Source organism: Scyliorhinus torazame, chromosome 4 (assembly GCF_047496885.1).
Source record: "Scyliorhinus torazame isolate Kashiwa2021f chromosome 4, sScyTor2.1, whole genome shotgun sequence".
In the NCBI taxonomy this organism is placed as follows: Eukaryota; Metazoa; Chordata; class Chondrichthyes; order Carcharhiniformes; family Scyliorhinidae; genus Scyliorhinus; species Scyliorhinus torazame.
Window position 1 is genome coordinate 111,682,643 of NC_092710.1, and position 23,454 is coordinate 111,706,096.

At 52.2% G+C, this 23,454-nt stretch overlaps 1 protein-coding gene across 1 annotated transcript in view; it reads right to left on the reverse strand.

Annotated features, from left to right (window-relative positions):
• Positions 1-2,016: 2,016 nt before the first annotated feature.
• Positions 2,017-23,454, reverse strand: part of LOC140410420 (potassium channel subfamily K member 1-like) — a 71,684-nt gene continuing 50,246 nt past the window's right edge. Inside the window, exons 2-3 of the mRNA XM_072498492.1 lie at positions 13,515-13,910; positions 2,017-2,434 (exon numbers count right to left, since the gene is read on the reverse strand). Of these exons, the coding sequence (XP_072354593.1) occupies positions 2,172-2,434; positions 13,515-13,910 (659 nt within the window). The 3' untranslated portion in view covers positions 2,017-2,171. The remainder of the gene's footprint in view (positions 2,435-13,514; positions 13,911-23,454) is intronic.

Genomic DNA, 23,454 nt, shown 5'->3' on the forward strand with positions numbered 1-23,454 from the left:
GACCTGAATATGGTGTTTTCAACTAATTGTTTGTTGGTACAGAACTGGAGGATTGCTGAAAAAATAGATGTTGTCAAAGCTTTTCATCTTGCACTCATTAGGAAAATTGCAAGAATACCAATGGCAGGTGAAATGACAACTTTATATCATATGAGAGGAATGTGCTGCCAACCAATCAGCTCTTCTCATAGGGGCTTTTCACAGTAACTTCATTGCAGTGTTAATGTAAACTACTTAGAACATAAGAACTAGGAGCAGGAGTAGGCCATCTGGCCCCTCGAGCCTGCTCCGCTATTCAATGAGATCATGGCTGATCTTTTGTGGGCTCAGCTCCACTTTCCACCCGGAACACCCTAACCCTTAATCCCTTTATTCTTCAAAAAACTATCTATCTTTATCTTAAAAACATTTAAAGAAGGAGCCTCAACTGCTTCACTGGGCAAGGAATTCCATAGATTCACAACCCTTTGGGTGAAGAAGTTCCTCCTAAACTCAGTCCTAAATCTACTTCCCCTTATTTTGAGGCTTTGCCCCCTAGTTATGCTTTCATCCGCCAGTGGAAACAACCTGCCCGCATCTATCCTATCTATTCCCTTCATAATTTTATATGTTTCTATAAGATCCCCCCTCATCCTTCTAAATTCCAACGAGTACAGTCCCAGTCTACTCAACCTCTCCTCGTAATCCAACCCCTTCAGCTCTGGGATTAACCTAGTGAATCTCCTCTGCACACCCTCCAGTGCCAGTACGTCCTTTCTCAAGGAAGGAGGCCAAAACTGAACACAATACTCTAGGTGTGGCCTCACTAACACCTTACACAGTTGCAGCATAACCTCCCTAGTCTTAAACTCCATCCCTCTAGCAATGAAGGACAAAATTCCATTCGCCTTCTTAATCACCTGTTGCACCTGTAAACCAACTTTTTGCGACTCATGCACTAGCACACCCAGGTCTCTCTGCACAGCAGCATGTTTTAATATTTTATCATTTAAATAATAATCTCTTTTGCTGTTACTTGTGACACTATAGCGATTATTATTATGCTGTATTGGTATTTTTGTGATTTTCCTGATGAGTTCAGGACAAAAAGCTTCGACAAAACGTCTTTTTTCAGCAGGGCACCAGTTTGACTCAACATCTTTTTCAATGTTTTTAAGTGTTAGTAGGATTCGCTATGGTGAGAGAAATGATTTCTTCTAATGGAGAGAGTGCAGAACAAGAGGGCAAAACCTTAAAAGTGGAGCTTGGACATTCTGGGGGTGAAGTCAGTAAGCACTTCTTCACAGAAAGGGTAGCATAAATCTGGAACTTTCTTTCCCCAAATGGTCATGGATGCTGGGAGTCAATTGGAACATTCAAGACTTGAGATCCATGGATTAAAAAAAAAATAATACGAGGGTATCACGGGATGGGGAAGTGAGGTACACTCAATGGAGTGGAGTTGAGTTACAGATCAGCCATATTGCATGGCAGGTCAGCCCAGAGAGGCACAGGGCCTACTCTTGTTTCTACTTAGGTACAGACCCAACAGAAACGGATCAGACTATTCCAAATGTATAAGCAACCCCAATCACAATGAGAGGAAAGTCGCTCTTTGAAGATTGGCATCTGAAGTAGTCTGGAGCCAACGAGGTCTGGGGTTATTTTCCACCGGAGAAAGAACTGGACAATTTCTCCCAAAACCCTAAAAAAAAAGGTCAACAAATATCTTAATCAAAATGATTATTTTCCCAAATCAGTAATAATCACTTCTCCCATCAATGGGGAGAGAATTTCCCTTGGGTTAACCTCATCCACCAGTATGACCACAGAGAAAATGTTGCAAACAGTTGTGTTCCACCAAGTGGGAGATCCCATCAATCTTCCTCCTGAATATCCCAGCAGAGAATCTGTAAAGCTGTCTCATTGTGTCTGAAAACATACTTTCTAGTCCATGCCATAATACTAATAAATACATATTCTTTCCCCCGTTCTCCACCCCCTCAACCGCCCAGCCCCACCTCCACCCACCCCCACCGCACACTTCCTATACTGAGTTGCTTTGCTTAATTTTTTTCTTAAGGCTGGCAAATTGCTTTAGAACCTATGCTAGTCACATGCAAATATGCTCTACGACATGACGCAAGGTTTGGCCAGTCATGTCCTGGAATGGGGTAGGCCTGGAGTACAAGTTATCGGTTGATGGAGCCCTCTGTGAATTGATAGGGAACTGGGCCCGTGGATAAAGGTTCGTTGAGTTTCTGCTGCTCTCTCGTGATGGGCACAGAATCCGTGACTGAAGGAAATGAGAGCTGATCGTGGCCCAGAATGGTTTGCTCATCTTCCAGTTTGTCTTTCTTCAAGTAAAAGATCCTTTTAAATTCTTTGAGTTTCTGCAGCTCGCAGAAGGTTTCCAGGACAACAAGCACAGCAGTGAGACCAATCATGAGGTAGACTAGAATACAGAGAGTCAGAGAGAGAGAGAGAGAGAGAGAGACATATTAGTTATTTTTAGACACAATTAAGTACGGATGATTTAACACGACTGGAGTGGAATTGTTCATTTGCGTGCACCTCTTGCCTAAAACATTATTTAATGTATGGTCTGCGGTACAAGCGGGTCAGAGACTAAATATTCCGTGATGTCTGGCTCTCGCCTCTTGACCCCTCAGGAGATTCTCCACCACCTACATGGCACGAGGCAGGAGTGTGATGGAATACTCTCCACTTGCCTGGTTGAGTGCAGCTTCAAGAATCTCGGCACCACCCAGGACAGAGCCGTCGACTAGATTACCTCGTGCCCGTTAGACTGTGTGCTCTTACATAGAATAGGCAGCACAGCAGTAGCCTATTCAGCCCAATATCGAGGTTTAAGCTCCACCTGAGCCTCCAGCCACTCTAATTCATCTGACACTATCAGCAGCGCCTTCTATTCCTTTCCCATTCTGGTGTCTGTCTAGCTCCCCTTTAAACACATCTATGTTATTTGCTTCAACCACTCCAGATCTTAGGACAAAGCAGCCCGCTTGTTTGGTACCCCATCCACAAATTGTTACTCCCTCCGCCGCCTACAGTGGCAGTCGTGTGTACCATCTACAAGATGCGCTCCTTCGACAGCACCTTCCGAATCCATGGCCACTACCATCGAGAAGGACAAGAGCAGCAGATACATGGGAATATCATCACCAGCAAGTTCCCCTCCAAACCCCACACCATCCTGACTTGGAAATATATCGCCGTTCCTTCACTGTCATTAGGTCAAAATCCTGGAACTTTCTCCCGAACAGCACAGTGGGTGTACCTACACCACATGGATTGCAGTGGCTCAAGAAGGCAGCTCACCACCACCTTCTCAAGGGCAATTAGGGATGGGTAATAAATAAGGCCTTGTCAATGATGCTCATATCCTATGATCGAACGCTGAAAACAATTTAAAAAAATGTTTTATTCCTTTCTTAAAGTTACAAAGCCAATGGGCAAAGTGGACAGGACAAGTCCCTAATCCATCTCATTGCTTGGTCCAAAAACCAATTCAAATTCAAATTGAATTCAATTGGTGTTCCCCACAAAAGAAACACACAAGACGCAAGCTGACAAGAAAAGGCACCGCACCCGACCTCGGGCTTGATCCCATGCTTGATCTTTTGAAAACAATTACTACAGTATTACATCATTATAAATTTCCTTTGGGGGTATCCACAAGCTGTAGGATTTAGGAAGACTGCTGCCCTATTAACTATTAAGGATAGAGTGACTGAGCATTTATACATCTATCAGCTGATCAGAGAGATTGTAAAGAGTAAGCCATGTCTAACCAACCGGCTGGATCTTTTGCAGAGGTAACAATCTTGCAGATGCAAGATAAGGGAATGTCTATGGAGCTCACTATGGATTTCTAGAAAACATTCAATAAGGTTCCACATAAAAGGCTGCTAATGAGAATGAGAGTGCATGGAATTGGAGGCAACCTCGAAGCTTGGAGATGGAGTTAGTTGGGAGCCAAGAGACAGGGGGTAGGAACATTGGGTGTGTAATAAATTAGCAGCATTGGACTAGTAATACCCTGCAGGGATTTGTGCTGGGGCCTCAGCTATTCTCCAGCTCCCCGGCCGTGTGTAGGGCGCCAGCTGCGCGCTGTTCGCTGGCGGCGGGATTCTCTTCTCCCGCCGCTGGTCAGTGGGATTTCCCATTGAAGCCACCCCGCGCTGCTGGGAAACCTGCGATGGGGCTGTGCTGCCGGCGGGAACAGAGAATCCCAACAGCCAGAAGAATTCCGGCTATTATATTTGTAAATGAATAGAGAGGCTTTTATCCAAGTTTGCTGATGACAATATGTTAGATGGCACAGCAGGTTGTGCAACAGGCTGTAGACAGTGGGAAAAACTGTGGGAAGGAGTTCATTATGTGAAAGTTGGAGATCAGTCACTTGGGCCCAAAGAAAGAGAAATGCCATTATTTTTGAAATAGTGAGAAGCTAGGAAGAGCAGACGAGTATAATGGTCCAAATACAGAAATCACAAAGCTAGTGGAGGGGTGTAAGAAATAATCATAAAGTCTAATGGAATGCTGGCCTTTACCTCACAGGGCTGGGATACTAGGAGCTGGATATTTGTCACAGTTGTACAGAGCTCTGGTTAGACTCTAGCTGGAGTAACTGCGTTCAGTTCTGCTCACTGCACCTCAGGAAGGATATATTGGCCTTGAAGAGGGGCAGCGCAGGTTCACCAGGATGATGCCACGGTTTCAACGATTAAACTTCTGGGGCGGGACTCTCTAAAAATGGGGCTAAGTCCCCACGCCGGTGGGAAATCCAGCGCCAACGAAACCGGCATCAACGGCACCGAAAGTGAGGAATTCTCACCTTTCTCGGGGGCTAGGTTGTCGTCGGAGTGGTCCCCGCTGCTCCAGCCGGCAGGGAACGGCCCACGCGAGTCCGTGCACGCGCGGCCGGCCGGCGTGATCTCACGCATGCGCGGAACAGCCGGCGTATTTCCGCGCATGGTGGGGGTTCCCTTCTCCACTCCGGCCCCGGGCAATACGGCAGAGCCCTACAGGGGCCCGGTGCGGAGGAAAGAAGGCCCCCACGGAACCAGCCCGCCCACCGATTGGTAGGCCCCGATCGCAGGCCAGGCCACCGTGCTCCCCCCCCCCGGGGTCAGATCCCCCTGCGCCCCCCCCCCCCCCGCCCCCAGGATGGCCCCGCGCACTTACCTGCCAGGTCCCGCCGCGTGTGAGCTGAGTAATCCACGCCGGCGGGACTGGGCAAAACCTGTTGGCCACTCGGCCCATTGGAGCCCAGAGAATCGCTGGGGGGGGGGTCGCTGTCAACAGCCACCCCCCCCCCCCCACCCGACCGGCGTGGCAGAAATCCTGTCAGTGCCCGAAAAACAGCACCAGATAATAGGGAAGCCGGCGTCGGGGCGGGATTCGTGCCTCCCCCCGGGGATTCTCTGACCGGCGCAGGGTCGTGGAATCCTGTCCCTGAAGTCCGGTTTCATAGACTAAGCTGGCATTCCCCCGAGGATAGAAGATTTTAACCGAGGTGTTTAAATTGATTCAATTATTTTTTTTAGGGTAGGGTGGGAGAATCTATTTCCTCCAGTGGGTGGGGGTGGGGGGTGGGGGTGGGGGGGGGGGGGGTGGGGGTGGGGAGTCCAGGGCAAGGGGACAAATCCTTAAAATTAGAGTCAGACTGCTGGGAGCGATCACTTCTTCACAGAAAAGGCAGTGGAAATCTAGAATTCTATCCCCCAAAACGCCTGCCGACGCTGGGGAGTCAAGTGAACATTTCAAAACTGAGGGGGCGATCTTCCGGCCACGCTGCGCCGGAAAAGCAGCTCGTCGCCGCACAGTGTGGCCGGTGAAAGCCGCTCCCAGGATCCACCCGGCTGGCAGCGCCTCACAGGATTCAGCGCAACCTTGCGAGACATTGCAAGGGCAATCGCGCCCACCATGGGCAGCACCGTTTGGCAGCACTCTTTGACAGTTCTCTTTACAGCTGTCTTTGATAAGTCAGGTTGAAAGTGCTTCCGACAATTTTGACAGGTCTGTTGACAGTTCCAATGAGCTTGACCATAATGGGTTTATGCACATTTAGACCTAATTTGTAACAATTCCAAAGGGCACCTCCCCAAAGGCATCCCGGGACCAGATCCAAAGGCGTAACTAACCTCTCCAAAGGGTACCATGAGTATCCAAACAAGTGCACAAAGTTCACACCTGCTTTTACTGGTCTAATCTGCAGGGGCGGCACGGTGGCACAGTGGTTAGCACTGCTGCCTCACAGTGCCAGGGACCCGGGTTCAATTCCGGACTGTGTGTGGAGTCTGCGCGTTCTCCCCGTGTCGGCGTGGGTTTCCCCCGAGTGCTCCGGTTTCCTTCCACAGTCCAAAGATGTGCAGGTTAGGTGGATTGGCCGTGATAAATTTTCCCTTAATGTCCAAAAGGTTAGATGGTGCTATGGGGACAGGACGGAGGAGTGGGCCTAGTTAGGGTGCTCTTTCAGAATGGCTTCCTTCAGCACTGTAGGAATTCTATCATCACTCCTGACCCACCTGTGCCCCACTTCAGTGGATGAAGCACTGATTAAGATGGTTAGCTGCCTCTGTGAACTGTGTGTGTGTGTGTGAAATGAGCCCTTCCCCCATTCCCATTCCTGCAAATAATGGGAAGTGCTGTGTTTGGTGGAACAGATGATTCCCAGCCACTTCTGCCATTTTCACCATGGCAGAGAGGCAGAATTCTGGGCCATGGAGTACGAAAGCTAGAAAGTTTTGCTCGACCATTAGAAAAACCTGGTTCCTGGTAGAATAGATAGTGGTATTATGTTCAATTCTTGGGATCAACACTTTAGGAAGAATATCAAGGCCCAAGACAGGATATAGAAGAGATTTATTGGAATGGCCCCGGTTAGGAAGAGTAATTGTGGAGAGGCTAGAAACGTGGGCTTGTTTTCCTGAGACCAGAGAAGGTAAAGGGGCGATTTGTTGGTTAAAATGTTGAAGGTTATGAAGTGTTTTTTTTTGAAGTGAAGAAAAGGAGACACAGTTTCCCACAGCAGAGATGTACGCAGTGATTTGTGATCTGGATTCACTGCTGACAGCATGGCAGAAACAGAGTCAATAACGATGTTCAAATAGGAACTCGATCAGTGGTTGAAGGGATGTAGATGGATTTGCAGTGCAATGGTGAGATAACAAGGCATAGATAATTCTTTCAAAGAGCTGGTACAGGCAGGAAGGGTTAAATGGCCTCCTTCAGTGCTGCAGCATCTTTGCACGCTTTGATTATATATTTTTATATATACCAGCAGGGACGATCAAGGGTTTGGTTTAAATTCTCGCATTAAAAACTGCATTTCCGAAAGTGCAACATTACTATAGAGTCGACACTCCGACAGTGCAGCTCTCCCTCAGTACTGACCCTGTGACAGTGCAGCTCTCCCTCAGTACTGATCCTCTGACAGTGCAGCACTCCCTCAGTACTGACCCTCTGACAGTGCAGCACTCCCTCAGTACTGACCCTCTGACAGTGCAGCACTCCCTCAGTACCGACCCTCTGACAGTGCAGCTCTCGCTCAGTACTGACCCTCTGACAGTGCAGCACTCTCTCAGCACTGACTCTCTGACAGTGCAGCACTCTCTCAGTACTGACCATCAGACAGTGCAGCTCTCGCTCAGTACTGACCCTGTGACAGTGTAGCACTCCCTCAGTACTGACCCTCTGACAGTGCAGCACTCCCTCAGTACTGACCCTGTGACAGTGCAGCTCTCCCTCAGTACTGATCCTCTGACAGTGCAGCACTCCCTCAGTACTGACCCTCTGACAGTGCAGCACTCCCTCAGTACTGACCCTCTGACAGTGCAGCTCTCGCTCAGTACTGACCCTCTGACAGTGCAGCACTCTCTCAGCACTGACTCTCTGACAGTGCAGCACTCTCTCAGTACTGACCATCTGACAGTGCAGCTCTCGCTCAGTACTGACCCTGTGACAGTGTAGCACTCCCTCAGTACTGACCCTCTGACAGTGCAGCACTCCCTCAGTACTAACCTCTGACAGTGCAGCACTCTCTCAGCACTGACCCTCTGACAGTGCAGCTCTCGCTCAGTACTGACCCTCTGACAGTGCAACTCTCCCTCAGTACTGACCCTCTGACAGTGCAGCACTCCCTCAGTACTGACCCTCTGACAGTGCAGCACTCCCTCAGTACTGTCCCTCGGACAGTGCAGCACTCCCTCAGTACTGACCGTCTGACAGTGCAGCACTCCCTCAGTACTGAGCCTCTGACAGTGCAGCACTCCCTCAGTACTGACCCTCTGACAGTGCAGCACTCCCTCAGTACTGACCCTCTGACAGTGCAGCACTCCCTCAGTACTGACCCTCTGACAGTGCAGCACTCCCTCAGTACTGACCTCTGACAGTGCAGCTCTACCTCAGTACTGACGCTGTGACAGTGCAGCACTCCCTCAGTACTGACCCTCTGACAGTGCAGCTTTCCCTCAGTACTGACCCTCTGACAGTGCAGCATTCTCTCAGCACTGACCCTCTGACAGTGCAGCACTCTCTCAGCACTGACCCTCTGACAGTGCAGCTCTCGCTCAGTACTGACCCTGTGACAGTGCAGCTCTCCCTCAGGACTGACCAGCTGACAGTGCAGCACTCTCTCAGTACTGCACCTCCGACAGTGCAACTCTCCCTCAGTACTGACCCTCTGACAGTGACGCACTCCCTCAGTACTGACCCTCTGACAGTGCAGCACTCCCTCAGTACTGTCCCTCGGACAGTGCAGCACTCCCTCAGTACTGACCGTCTGACAGTGCAGCACTCCCTCAGTACTGAGCCTCTGACAGTGCAGCACTCCCTCAGTGCTGACCCTCTGACAGTGCAGCACTCCCTCAGTACTGACCCTCTGACAGTGCAGCACTCCCTCAGTACTGACCCTCTAACAGTGCAGCTCTCCCTCAGTACTGACCCTCTGACAGTGCAGCACTCCCTCAGTACTGACTCTCTGACAGTGCAGCACTCCCTCTGTACTGACCCTCTGACAGTGCAACACTCCCTCAGTATTGATCCTCTGACAGTGCAGCACTCTCTCAGTACTGACTCTCTGACAGTGCAGCTCTCCCTCAGTACTGACCCTCTGACAGTGCAGCACTCTCTCAGCACTGACCCTGTGACAGTGCGAAACACCCTCAGCACTGACCCTCTGACAGTGCAGCACTCCCTCAGTACTGACCCTCTGATAGTGCAGCAGTCACTCAGTACAGACCCTCTGACAGTGCAGCACTCCCTCAGTACTGACCCTCTGACAGTGCAGCACTCTCTCAGTACTGACTCTCTGACAGTGCAGCTCTCCCTCAGTACTGACCCTCTGACAGTGCAGCAGTCTCTCAGCACTGACCCTGTGACAGTGCGAAACTCCCTCAGTACTGACCCTCTGACAGTGCAGCACTCCCTCAGCACAGACCCTCTGACAGTGCAGCACTCCCTCAGTACTGACCCTCTGACAGTGCAGCGCTCCCTCAGTACTGACCCTCTGACAGTGCAGCTCTCCCGCAGTACTGACCCTCTGACAGTGCAGCTCTCCCTCAGCACTGACCCTGTGACAGTGCAGCACTCCCTCAGTACTGACCCTCCGACAGTGCAGCACTCCCTCAGTACTGGCCCTTGACAGGGCAGCACTCCCTCAGCACTGTCCCTCTGACAGTGCAGCACTCCCTCAGTACTGTCCCTCTGACAGTGCAGCACTCCCTCAGTACTGACCCTATGACAGTGCAGCACTCCCTCAGTACTGACCCTCCGACAGTACAGCACTCCCACAGTCCTGACCCTGCCAGTGCAGCACTCCCTCAGTACTGTCCCTCTGACAGTGCAGCACTCCCTCAGTACTGACTCTCTGACAGTGCAGCACTCCCTCAGTATTGACTCTCTGACAGTGCAGCACTCCCTTAGCACTGACCCTCTGACAGTGCAGCACTCCCCCAGTACTGACCCTCTGACAGTGCAGCTCTCCCCTAGTACTGACCCTCTGACAGTGAAGCACTCCCTCTGTACTGACCCTCTGACAGTGCAGCACTCCCTCAGTACTGACCCTCTGACAGTGCAGCACTCCCTCAGTACTGACCCTCCGATAGTGCAGCACTCCCTCAGTACTGACCCTCTGACAGTGCAGCATTCCCTCAGTAATGACCCTCTGACAGTGCAGCTCTCCCTCAGTACTGACCCTTGACAGTGCAGCACTCAATCAGCACTGGCCCTGTGACAGTGCAGCACTCCCTCAGTACTGACCCTGCCAGTGCAGCACTCCCTCAGTACTATCCCTCTAACAGTGCAGCACTCGCTCAGTACTGACCCTCTGACAGTGCAGCACTCCCTCAGTACTGACCCTCTGACAGTGCAGCACTCCCTCAGTACTGACCCTCTGACAGTGCAGCACTCCCTCAGTGCTGACCCTGTGACAGCGCAGCTCTCCCTCAGTACTGACCGTCTGACAGTGCAGCTCTCTCTCAGCACTGAACCTCTGACAGTGCAGCACTCCCTCAGTACTGACCCTCTGACAGTGCAGCATTCCCACAGTACTGACCCTCTGACAGTGCAGCTCTCCCTCAGTACTGACCCTCTGACAGTGCAGCTCTCCCTCAGCACTGACCCTCTGACAGTGCGAAACTCCCTCAGTACTGATCCTGTGACAGTGCAACTCCCCTCAGTACTGACCCTCTGACAGTGCAGCTCCCCTCAGTACTGACCCTGTGACAGTGCAGCACTCCCTCAGTACTGACCCTCTGACAGTGCAGCACTCCCTCAGTACTGACCCTGTGACAGTGCAGCACTCCCTCAGTACTGACCCTCTGACAGTGCAGCTCTCCCTCAGTACTGACCCTCTGACAGTGCAGAACTCCCTCAGTACTGGCCCTCTGACAGTGCAGCACTCCCTCAGTACTGACCCTCTGACAGTGCAGCACTCCCTCAGTACTGACCCTCTGACAGTGCAGCACTCCCTCAGCACTGACCCTCTGATTGTGCAGCTCTCCCTCAGTACTGACCCTCTGACAATGCAGCTCTCCCTCAGTACTGACCCTCTGACAGTGCAGCTCTCCCTGAGTACTGACCCTGTGACAGTGCAGCACTCCCTCAGTACTGACCCTCTGACAGTGCAGCACTCCCTCAGTACTGACCCTCTGACAGTGCAGAACTCCCTCAGTACTGACCCTCTGACAGTGCAGCACTCCCTCAGTACTGACCCTCTGACAGTGCAGCTCTCCCTCAGTACTGACCCTCTGACAGTGCAGAACTCCCTCAGTACTGACCCTCTGACAGTGCAGCTCCCCTCAGTACTCACACTCTGATTGTGCAGCTCCCCTCAGTACTGACCCTCTGACAGTGCTGCACTCCCTCAGTACTGACCCTCTGACAGTGTGTCACTCCCTCAGTACTGACCCTCTGACAGTGCAGCTCTCCCTCAGTACTGACCCTCTGACAGTGCAGCTCTCCCTCAGTACTGACCCTCTGACAGTGCAGCTCTCCCTCAGTACTGACCCTCTGACAGTGCAGCACTCCCTCAGTACTGACCCTCTGACAGTGTGTCACTCCCTCAGTACTGACCCTCTGACAGTGTGTCACTCCCTCAGTACTGACCCTGTGACAGTGCAGCTCTCCCTCAGTACTGACCCTCTGACAGTGCAGCACACCCTCAGTACTGACCCTCTGACAGTGTGTCACTCCCTCAGTACTGACCCTCTGACAGTGTGTCACTCCCTCAGTACTGACCCTCTGATAGTGCAGCACTCCCTCAGTACTGACCCTCTGACAGTGCAGCACACCCTCAGTACTGACCCTCTGACAGTGCTCCACTCCCTCAGTACTGACCCTCTGACAGTGCTGCACTCCCTCAGTACTGACCCTCTGACAGTGCAGCTCTCCCTCAGTACTGACCCTCTGACAGTGCAGCACACCCTCAGTACTGACCCTCTGACAGTGTGTCACTCCCTCAGTACTGACCCTCTGACAGTGCAGCTCTCCCTCAGTACTGACCCTCTGACAGTGCAGAACTCCCTCAGTAATGACCCTCTGATTGTGCAGCTCTCCCTCAGTACTGACCCTCTGACAGTGCAGCACTCCCTCAGTACTGACCCTCTGACAGTGCAGCACTCCCTCAGCACTGACCCTCTGACAGTGCAGCTCTCCCTCAGTACTGACTCTCTGACAGTGCAGCACTCCCTCAGTACTGACCCTCTGACTGTGCAGCTCCCCTAAGTACTGACCCTCTGACAGTGCAGCACTCCCTCAGTACTGACTCTCTGACAGTGCAGCTCTCCCTCAGTACTGACCCTCTGACAGTGCAGCATTCCCTCAGTACTGACACTCTGACAGTGCAGATCCCCTCAGTACTGACTCTCTGACAGTGCAGCACTCCCTCAGTACTGACCCTCTGACAGTGCAGCTCCCCTCAGTACTGACCCTCTGACAGTGCAGCACTCCCTCAGTACTGACCCTCTGACAGTGCAGCCCTCCCTCAGTACTGACCCTCTGACAATGCAGCTCTCCCTCAGTACTGATCCTCTGACAGTGCAGCCCTCCCTCAGTACTGACCCTCTGACAGTGCAGCACTCCCTCAGTACTGACCCTCTGACAGTGCAGCACTCCCTCAGTACTGACCCTCTGACAGTGCAGCACTCCCTCAGTACTGACCCTCTGACAATGCAGCTCTCCCTCAGTACTGACCCTCTGATAGTGCAGCACTCCCTCAGTACTGACCCTCTGACAGTGCAGCACTCCCTCAGTACTGACCCTCTGACAGTGCAGCACTCCCTCAGTACTGACCCTCTGACAGTGCAGCACTCCCTCAGTACTGACCCTCTGACAGTGCAGCACTCCCTCAGTACTGACCCTCTGACAGTGCAGCACTCCCTCAGTACTGACCCTCTGACAGTGCAGCACTCCCTCAGTACTGACCCTCTGACTGTGCAGCTCTCCCTCATTACTGACCCTCTGACAGTGCAGCACTCCCTCAGTACTGCCCCTCTGACAGTCCAGCACTCCCTCAGTACTGACCCTCTGACAGTGCAGCTCTCCCTCAGTACTGACCCTGTGACAGTGCAGCACTCCCTCAGTACTGACCCTCTGACTGTGCAGCTCTCCCTCATTACTGACCCTCTGACAGTGCAGCACTCCCTCAGTACTGCCCCTCTGACAGTGCAGCACTCCCTCAGTACTGACCCTCTGACAGTGCAGCACTCCCTCAATACTGACCCTCTGACAGTGCAGCACTCCCTCAGTACTGACCCTCTGACAGTGCAGCACTCCCTCAGTACTGACCCTCTGACAGTGCAGCTGTCCCTCAGTACTGACCCTCTGACAGTGCAGCTGTCCCTCAGTACTACACTGTGAATGTCATTCTTGTGAATGATTGGGTGCTCAGGTCCCTGGATCCGCAATAACAAAGATCATCTTCCCGCTCCTGGAATTCTCTTTGCAGCATCTGGATCCCACGGCACTCACCGTCCACGATTAAATTCAACAAGTGTGTAGATACTGACCTGTTATTCCTAATTTATAGAGGTCTCGGAACTGCTGATGCTGAACCTCGCCTGGAACATAATCTCCCAGGCCGATGGTGCTGAGCGAGATGAAACAAAAGTAAATGGATTCCAGAAAGTTCCAGTCCTGTTCCAGGTTGGAGAAGATAGCTGCTGGGACGAAGAAGAAGCAGGAGGTGATGAGGAGCCCCAGGAGCAAGGCGTGGACGAGGGCGACGCTCTGTTTGGGATACCCCCAGCGGGTGTGGATGTATTGGATCGGCCTTCTCGTCACGTGGACCATGATGCGCTGGACCATGGAGGCGAGGAAGAGCAGTGTGAAGGGAATTCCAATCAGTGAGTAGATCATACAGAACGCCTTCCCACCATCAGACAGGGGGACTGTGTGACCGTAACCTGCAACAAAAGAACATTGAATTACTCGAAACACAGGCAAACTCCAGATGGACACACAATAAGAAGCGGGAGAGGGGGATGGGAGGGACAAGAGGGTCCAACACTGGAAACTATCCTGCACCTTCTTCTCATTTTACTAACAATACATCTTATCTGGGGCTGCGCAATCTCTCCAACCTCCACCCCCCGCCTCCCCCTCCCCCTCCCCACCACATCAAAGAGCAATGCTGAGATGATAATAATCATCTTTATTAGTGTCACAAATAGGCTTACATTAACACTGCAGTGAAGTTACTGTGAAAAGCCCCTGTGGTGATATGCATCACTGTAAATACACAAGGGGTTAATGTAAATACACGTAGACTAGATAAACACTAGAGGGAGCACCAGAGACATCATGACACACAGACATTCAACCAATAGGCCAGTAAGATAGGACAGTCACGACACGCCGAGACGTGACATTACCACCGGGGGGGGCATTACACCAACCCATATAAAAGGACACAGCACACATGCTCAGTCTCTTTTCCAGTGGAGACACTTAGTGAGAACAGACAGGGTTGATTGAAACACACCACACCCACCACGTGGATTGTAGCAGACTGGTTAGTTAGTCTGAGTAGCTATAGCAGGATTTTTAAAAAAAATGTTTATTCAAAACTTTTCAACCAATTAAACCCCCTGTAACAGAAAAGAAAAAGAGAAAGAGCATAACCAAACATAAATATATCAATCCAACATAATACAGAACTTGTACAATGGGTTCCTCCCGCACATATTGACTTTCCCATATGTTTATGTTTTTCCTTTTTCAAGTGCCCCTAGGAAAACCCCCTTCCCCACCCACCCATATACACCCCCCCTGAAAGAGACCCCCCCCTCCCCTCCCCCCACCTCCCCTCCCTCCCTGGGTTGCTGCTGCTGCTGACCGACCTCCTTCTAACGCTCCGTGAGATAGTCTAGGAACGGTTGCCACCGCCTGTAGAACCCCTGCGCAGACCCTCTCAAGGCAAACTTAATCCTCTCCAGCTTTATGAACTCTGCCATGTCATTTATCCAGGCTTCCACACTGGGGGGCTTCGCGTCTTTCCACAATAGCAAGATCCTCCTCCGGGCTACCAGGGACGCCAAGGCCAGGATACCGGCCTCTTTCGCCTCCTGCACTCCCGGCTCATCCGTCACTCCAAATAGTATTAGCCCCCAACTTGGCTTGACCTGGACTTTCACCACTTTGGACATAGTTCTCGCAACTCCCCTCCAGAACCCATCCAGTGCCGGGCACGACCAGAACATATGGACATGGTTCGCCGGGCTTCCTGAGCACCTCCCACGTCTGTCCTCCACCCCAAAGAACCTACTCAACCTCGCCCCTGTCATATGCGCTCTGTGAACAACCTTAAACTGTATCAGGCTTAGCCTGGCACACGAGGAAGAGGAATTAACCCTACTTAGGGCACCAGCCCACAGACCCTCCTCAATCTCCTCCCCCAGCTCCTCTTCCCATTTGCCCTTCAGCTCCTCTACCGAAGCCTCCTCCTCTTCTTTCATCTCCTGATATATCGCCGAAACCTTGCCTTCTCCGACCCATACACCCGAAATCACCCTGTCCTGTATCCCCTGTGTCGGGAGCAGCGGGAATTCCCTCACCTGCCGCCTCACAAACGCCCTCACTTGCATGTACCTGAACGCATTTCCCGGGGGGTAACCCAAACTTCTCCTCCAGCGCCCCTAGTCTCGCAAACGTCCCATCTATAAACAGGTCCCCCATCCTTCTGATCCCTGCCCGATGCCAGCTCTGAAACCCCCCGTCCATCCTTCCTGGGACAAACCGATGGTTATCCCTGATCGGGGACCACACCGAGGCTCCCATCTCACCCCTGTGTCGTCTCCACTGTCCCCAGATCCTTAGCGTTGTCGCCACCACCAGACTTGTGGTGTACCTTGTCGGCGAGAGCGGCAGCGGTGCCGTCACCAGCGCCCTCAGGCTCGTTCCTTTGCAGGACGCCATCTCCAACCTCTTCCATGCTGCCCCCTCTCCCTCTATTACCCACTTACGGATCATCGCCGCGTTGGCTGCCCAATAGTAGCCACCCAGATTCGGCAACGCCAGCCCTCCTCGGTCCCTATTACGCTCCAGGAACCCCCTCCTTACCCTCGGGGTCTTGTTTGCCCACACAAAACCCATGATGCTCCTACCTACCCGCTTAAAAAAGGCCTTGGTAATCAAAATAGGAAGGCACTGGAACACAAAAAGAAACCTCGGGAGGACCATCATTTTAACCAACTGCACCCTGCCCGCTAGCGAGAGTGGCAACACATCCCATCGTTTGAAGTCCTCCTCCATCTGCTCCACCAGCCGCGTCAAATTAAGTTTGTGCAGGGCCCCCCAGCTCCTAGCTACCTGGATCCCCAAGTATCGAAAGCTCCTATCCGCCCTCCTCAACGGTAGGTCGTCTATCCCTCTTCCCTGGTCCCCTGGATGCACCACAAGGAGCTCACTTTTCCTTACATTGGGCTTATAGCCCGAGAAGTCCCCAAACTCCCTTAGGATCCGCATGACCTCCACCATCCCCACCACTGGATCTGCCACATACAGCAACAGGTCGTCCGCATACAGCGACACCCGATGCTCCTCTCCCCCTCGGACCACTCCCCTCCATTTCCTGGACTCCCTTAATGCCATGGCCAAAGGCTCAATTGCTAATGCAAACAACAGGGGGGTCAGGGGGCACCCCTGCCTCGTCCCTCGATACAGCCGAAAATACTCCGACCTCCGCCGATTCGTAACCACACTCGCCACCGGGGCTCTATGTAGGAGTTAACCCAGCTGATAAACCCCTCCCCAAACCCAAACCTCCGCAACACTTCCCAGAGATACTCCCACTCCACTCGGTCAAAGGCCTTCTCCGCATCCATAGTTGCCACTATCTCCGCCTCTCCCTCCACCGATGGCATCATTATCACATTGAGGAGCCTCCGCACATTGGTGTTTAGCTGCCTGCCCTTTACAAATCCCGTCTGGTCCTCGTGAATCACCCCCGGGACACAGTCCTCAATCCTCGTAGCCAGCACTTTTCCAGCAACTTAGCATCCACATTGAGGAGCGAGATTGGTCTATACGACCCACATTGCAGTGGGTCCTTGTCCTGCTTCAGGATCAGAGAGATCAGCGCCCCAGACATTGTCGGGGGCAGGGTCTCCCCCCCCTCTCTTGTCTCATTGAAAGTCCTCACCAGCAACGGGGCTAACAGGTCCGCATACTTCCTGTAAAACTCAACCGGGAACCCATCTGGCCCCGGGGCCTTCCCCGCCTGCATGCTCCCCAGTCCTTTAATCAGCTCCTCCAACCCAATTGGCGCCCCCAAACCAGCCACCTCCTGCTCCTCCACCCTCGGGAACCTCAGTTGATCTAGAAATCGTCGCATCTCCTCTTCCCCCACTGGGGGCTGAGATCTGTACAGCTCATCATAAAAGTCCTTAAATGCCTCATTTACTTTCACCGCACTCCGCACCGTAGTTCCCCTGCTATCCTTAACTCCACCAATCTCCCTCGCTGCCATCCTCTTACGGAGCTGATGTGCCAGCATCCGGCTCGCCTTTTCCCCATACTCGTACGTCGCCCCCTGTGCCTTCCTCCACTGTGCCTCTGCCTTCCCTGTGGTCAACAGGTCGAATTCCGTCTGGAGACTTCGCCGCTCCCTGAGTAGTCCCTCTTCAGGGGCCTCTGCATATCTCCTGTCCACCCTTAGGATCTCCCCCACTAACCTCTCCCTTTCCCTGCCCTCTCTCTTCTCCCTGTGAGCCCTGATGGAGATTAACTCTCCCCTGACCACCGCCTTCAGCGCCTCCCATACTACTCCCACCCTCACCTCCCCGTTGTCGTTGGCCTCCAAATACCTTTCAATGCACCCCCGTACCCTCCCGCACACCTCCTCATCCGCCAGTATTCCCACATCCAGACCCAACACCGGGCGTTGGTCCCTCTCCTCTCCCAACTCCAGCTCCACCCAGTGCGGGGCGTGGTCTGAGATAGCTATGACCGAGTACTCGGTTCCCTCCACTTTCGAGATCAGCGCCCTGCTCAAAACAAAAAAAGTCTATCCGGGAGTAGGCTTTGTGTACGTGGTAAAAAAAAGAAAATTCCCTGGCCAGGGGCCTAGCAAATCTCCACGGATCTACTCCCCCCATTTGGTCCATAAACCCCCGAAGCACCTTGGCCGCAGCCGGCCTCTTCCCCGTCCTAGATCTGGAACGATCTAATGCTGGGTCCAACACAGTGTTGAAATCACCCCCCATTATCAAGCTTCCTACCTCCAGATCCGGAATCCGCCCCAACATCCGTTTCATAAATCCAGGATCATCCCAGTTCAGGGCATAGATGTTCACCAATACCACCCACACCCCCTGCAGCCTACCGCTCACCATCACGTATCGACCTCCATTGTCCACTACAATATTCTTGGCCTCAAACGACACCCGCTTACCCACCAGAATCGCCACCCCTCTATTCTTCGCGTCCAGCCCCGAGTGGAATACCTGTCCTACCCATCCCTTTCTTAACCTTACCTGGTCTGCCACCTTCAAATGTGTCTCCTGAAGCATGACCACGTCTGCCTTCAGTCCCTTTAGGTGCGCGAACACTCGGGCCCTCTTAACCGGCCCATTCAGGCCCCTCACATTCCACGTTATCAGCCGGATTGGGGGGCTTCTCCACCCCCCCCCCCCCCTCCCCACCCGCCGACTAGCCATCCCCTTTTCTAGGCCAGTCCCGTGCCCGCGCCTCCCGCACCCTCCAGTCCCCCAGACGGGGGATCCCCGCCCCGACCACCTCTTCCGTTACCAGTTCCCCCTCGGCCAATGCAGCAGCAACCCAATTTCCCCCCCCCTCCCCCCGCTAGATCCATATCTAGCTCTTTTGCTCCCCCATAACACTCCCGTAAGTCAGCTGACACCTGCTGACCCCGGCCTCCCCCGCCATCCCATTGACCCCCCCCTCCCCCCGTGTGGGAATCCCCCCATCTCCTCCTCCCCAGCAATCCGTGTGCGCTCCACCATCCCCCCCCCTCCGTCCTTCCCTAGGTGGGAATAAGCCCGCGCTTTCCTGAGCCAGCCCCGCCCCCTCTGGCGCAGCTCCTGTTGCGGCCTTATCCCAATTCCCCCATCCCCGGGCCTCCCCTCCCTCCAGCACCGGCGCCCACATTCCCTCACAGTCTCCCCATCAGATCCCTTCCCCCATCCCCATCCACCACCCAACCCGTGGAACATTCCTTACGCATAGTTAAAACCCTGTATACAACCAACATCCCCCCCCAACCACAGACCCTCAGTTTGAGTCCAACTTTTCAGTTTGTATAAAGGTCCAAGCCTCTTCAGGCGTTTCAAAGTAGTGGTGTCGATCCTGAAATGTGACCCACAATCGCGCTGGCTGCAGCATTTCGAATCTCACCCCCTTCCTATGCAGCACCGCCTTGGCCCGATTAAAACCAGCTCTCTTCTTTGCCACCTCCGCGCTCCAGTCCGGGTAGATTCGGATCTCCGCATTCTCCCACCTGCTGCTCCGCTCTTTCTTGGCCCATCTCAAGACACACTCTCTGTCCACGAAACGATGAAACCTCACCACTATCGCCCTTGGCAGCTCGTTGGCCTTGGGTCTCCTCGCCAGGACCCGGTGAGACCCATCTAGCTCCAGGGGCCTCGGGAAAGCTCCCGCGCCCATCAGCGAATTGAGCATCGTGCTCACATACGCCCCGGCATCGGCCCCCCGCACCCCTTCAGGGAGACCCAGAATCCGAAGATTCTTCCTCCTCGACCTATTCTCCAGGTCCTCGAATCTTTCCACCCACCTCTTGTGCAGCGCCTCGTGCGCCTCCATCTTCACCGCCAGGCCCAAGATCTTGTCCTCGTTCTCTGCGGCTTTTCCCCGCACCTCCCGGATCTCCGCCCCGTGGGCCTTCTGGGTCTCCTTTAGCCCCTCGATCGCCATCAGCAGTGGCGCCAGCACCTCTTTCTTAAGCTCCTCCACGCAGCGCCTGAGAAACTCCTGCTGCTCCGGCCCCCATGCTGCTCGATCTCCGCCCTCCGCCATCTTGTTTTTTCTCCCTCGCTTCTTTCGCTGCTCCAAAACCGCTTTTTTGACCGCTCCACTTCTGGTCCACTCCATATACTATGGAGGGGGGAACCTTGCTCTCACCTTCCCACACGGGGAGTTGTCGAAAAATTTCCGTTGGGGCTCCTCTGGAGAGCCCAAAAGTCCGTTTTAGCGGGAGCCGCCGAAATGTGCGGCTTAGCTCCGCATCGCCGCAACCGGAAGTCCGCTATAGCAGGATTAACAAGAGAGTCAAATCCAAGTAGGAGAATTGTTCACAGTTTAATAAACGTGTTGAAGCTATCTCCAAGTCTGAACCTTCCTTTGTCAGAGTGCACATCAAGGAAGCAGCTTATGTTACGACAAGAGCATAACAAAACAGCCCCTAGTTGCCACATTCCAGCACCTGTTCGGATTCACAGAGGGAGAATTCAGAATGTCCAAATCACCTAACAGCACGTCTTTCGGGACTTGTGGGAGGAAACCGGAGCACGCGGAGGAAACCCACGCAGACACGGGGAGAACGTGCAGACACCGCACAGACAGTGACCCAAGTCGGGAATCAAACCCGGGTCCCTGGCGCAGTGAAGCAACAGTGCTAACCTCTGTGCTACCGTGCTGCCATATGGGATGGAGTTTGTTTATTATAAAAGTTGTACAAAGTTGAGTTATCTTTGTGTATGTTGTAAATTGGAAAATGTTTTGAATAAAAGTATTTTCCAAAAAGGACAGAGACCTCGTCCTGGGGAAGCACCGTGAGTGGTAATCGTGAAGTTTCACAGCTGGCAAGAAAAAGGTCCCAAGGGGAGCAAAGGAGCATCGCAACTACAAATGGGAAGGCCATGCCATCAGGTTTTACCGGAATGTGAGAGCGGAGCTGCCGAAGAAGCGGGCTGCATTCACTAAAACCAAGGCCATTCTGTGCAAAAGCAGAGCCCGGTTTGGGATGGTGTACCCGGCGCGGCTAAGAATGACTTTTGTGGGGAAACATTTTGATGCGTCGGGGAAGGCGGATTCCATTGTAAAGAAGCATGGTCTGGGCGTGGGGCAAATGAGGTTTTTGGATATTGGGGATGGGCATGTTGATATGTGGAATTGTTGGGGTTCCTTGCTCACGTTTGCATTTTTATGTTCATGTTGGTGTTGAATGTTTTTTAAGTTAGATAGGGTATTTAGTTTTATGTGGGTGTTTGCTCTATTTGTTGTAACTGTTGTGAAAATATAAAGCTCCCTGTTGGAGTACCATGTTTTAAGGGTTTTTATATTTTGTGTCTTTTTTCTGTTAGCACTTTTCTTCACTCTGGGTGGGAGCCACCCTGCTAGCCCAAGAGTTAGCTAACAGGAGGGGTGTGGAGGGGTTGACTGGAGCTCATTATAGTAATTCTGTTTTAGATAACGAGCTTAGTGTTTTTGTTCTGTTTGGGGATAGGGTTGTTAAAAGTAGGTTTCAGTGGTTTATGTTCAGCTTGCTGTTTTCTGTATGCGTATTTGGGTGTAGTAGTGTCCGATAGTGGGGAAAGAGAGGGCAGGGTACTTTACTTATGGTGATTGTAGATATCTCTTCATCTAATCTTGTTCGTGGATTTGTCGGTCATCTTGGATGGGCCAGGTTGCGGTACTTTTTATCTAACCGTTAGATAATCCCTCTTGATGGAAGGCACCAGAATCAGGACCCTCCCAGTGTCTGCCATGGAGACTGGATACGGCATTATTTGTGGTATTATGAATGCTTGTCCACTGCCGCTGGGAATATAAGAAGTGAGTCTATCTCACATTCTATGCTGTGGGAAGTCCTTAAGGTGGTTATCGGGAGGAGATAATTTCCTGCAAAGTGCACATGGTATAGACAGCAAGGGCGGAGTGGCAGAGGCTGGTGGACTTCATCTTTGAGGTGGACCATCAGTGCTCACTTACCCCAACCCCAGAGTTGTTGGCAATGAGGAAAAAACTGGAAACATAATTTGAATTATTAACGGAGAAGTCGGTGGGCCAGCTGCGATGTTCGAGGGTTCTTTTTATGAACATGGGGAGAAGGCCACTCACCTCTTAGCTCACCAACTGAGACGGCAGGCAGATTCCCACGAGATTGTACAGGTACAGGACTCGCGTGGCAGCCTGGTTTCTGCCCCACCTCAGGTCAATGTGGCTTTTGGAACATTTTAGGGGGATATTTATAGATCGGAGCCTCCTGCGGAGAGTTCAGTCATGACTGATTTTTTTTGGGATGAATTATCCATCCCAGCTGTGGAGTGAGAGAAGCGGGAAGCAGGAAGAGTTAGAATCCCCGTTGGGTCCAGAGGAAATTATGAAATGCATTGGGATGATGCAGACTGATGGCTTCCCCACTGAGTTTTGTAAGAAGTTTTCAGAACAATTGGTCTCTCTAATTTTAGATATGTTTAACCACTTCTTGTCTCGGGGTTCATAACCAGTTACACCTGCTCAGGCCTCTATTTCCCTGATCCTTAAGATAGACAAGGATCCTACGGAATGTGGGTCACACCGGCCTATTTCACTCTTAAATGTGGATGCCAAATTACTTGCTAAAGTGCTGCCACTGCGGTTGGAGCCCTGCCTCCCAGAGGTGATCTCGGAAGGCCAGACAGGCTGCATCAAGGGTTGGTAATTGTCAGCTAATTGTGATTTATTAAATGTTGTCCTCTTCCCCTCTTTGATGCTCGAACCGGAGGTTTCCTGAGACGCTGAAAAGGCGTTTGATAGGGTGGAGTGGGAATGTCTCTTGGGAGGTTTGGATTTGGCAAAAGTTTATATCCTGGATTTGTTTATTGTGTAGGCCTACTGCTAGTGTTTGCATGAATGCTTTGAATTCTGGCTACTTTCTGCTGAATAGGGAAACGAAGCAGGGATGTCATTATCTGCCCTCCTGTTTGCTCTGGCAATAGAATTGCTTGCCACAGTGCTTAAGTATTCCAGTAAGTGGAGGGGGATAAATCGGGGAGGGGAGGAGCATAGGGTGTCCTTGTACGCGGATGACCTGTTTCTTTATATCACAGACCCAGTACCCACTATGGATGAGATAATGAAGCTGTTTGAGAGTTTTGGCTCATTCGCTGGGTATAAGTTGAATTTGGATAAGAGTGACTACTTCCCAGCTAACCCTCTGGGGAGGGGAGCCTATCTGGGGATGTTACCTTTTCATCTTGCCAGACCTAGCTTTCTTGTCCGGGAATCTGGGTTGCCCATGATTGGGCCTCTCTTCACAAATTAAATTATACTAGTCTGGTTAATGGTGTCAAATCTGGCTAGCAGAAGTGGCATAATCTCCCCTTGTCCGTGTCGGGCAGGGTCCAGGCTATTAAAATGAACATGCTCCTGAGATTTTTATTTCTTTTTCAATGTCTCCTCAAGTCCGTCTTTGCCAAAATTAATAAATTAGTGTCCTCATTTATTTGGGTGGGAAAGGCCCCAAGGTTCTATCGGGCATTCCTCCAGAGA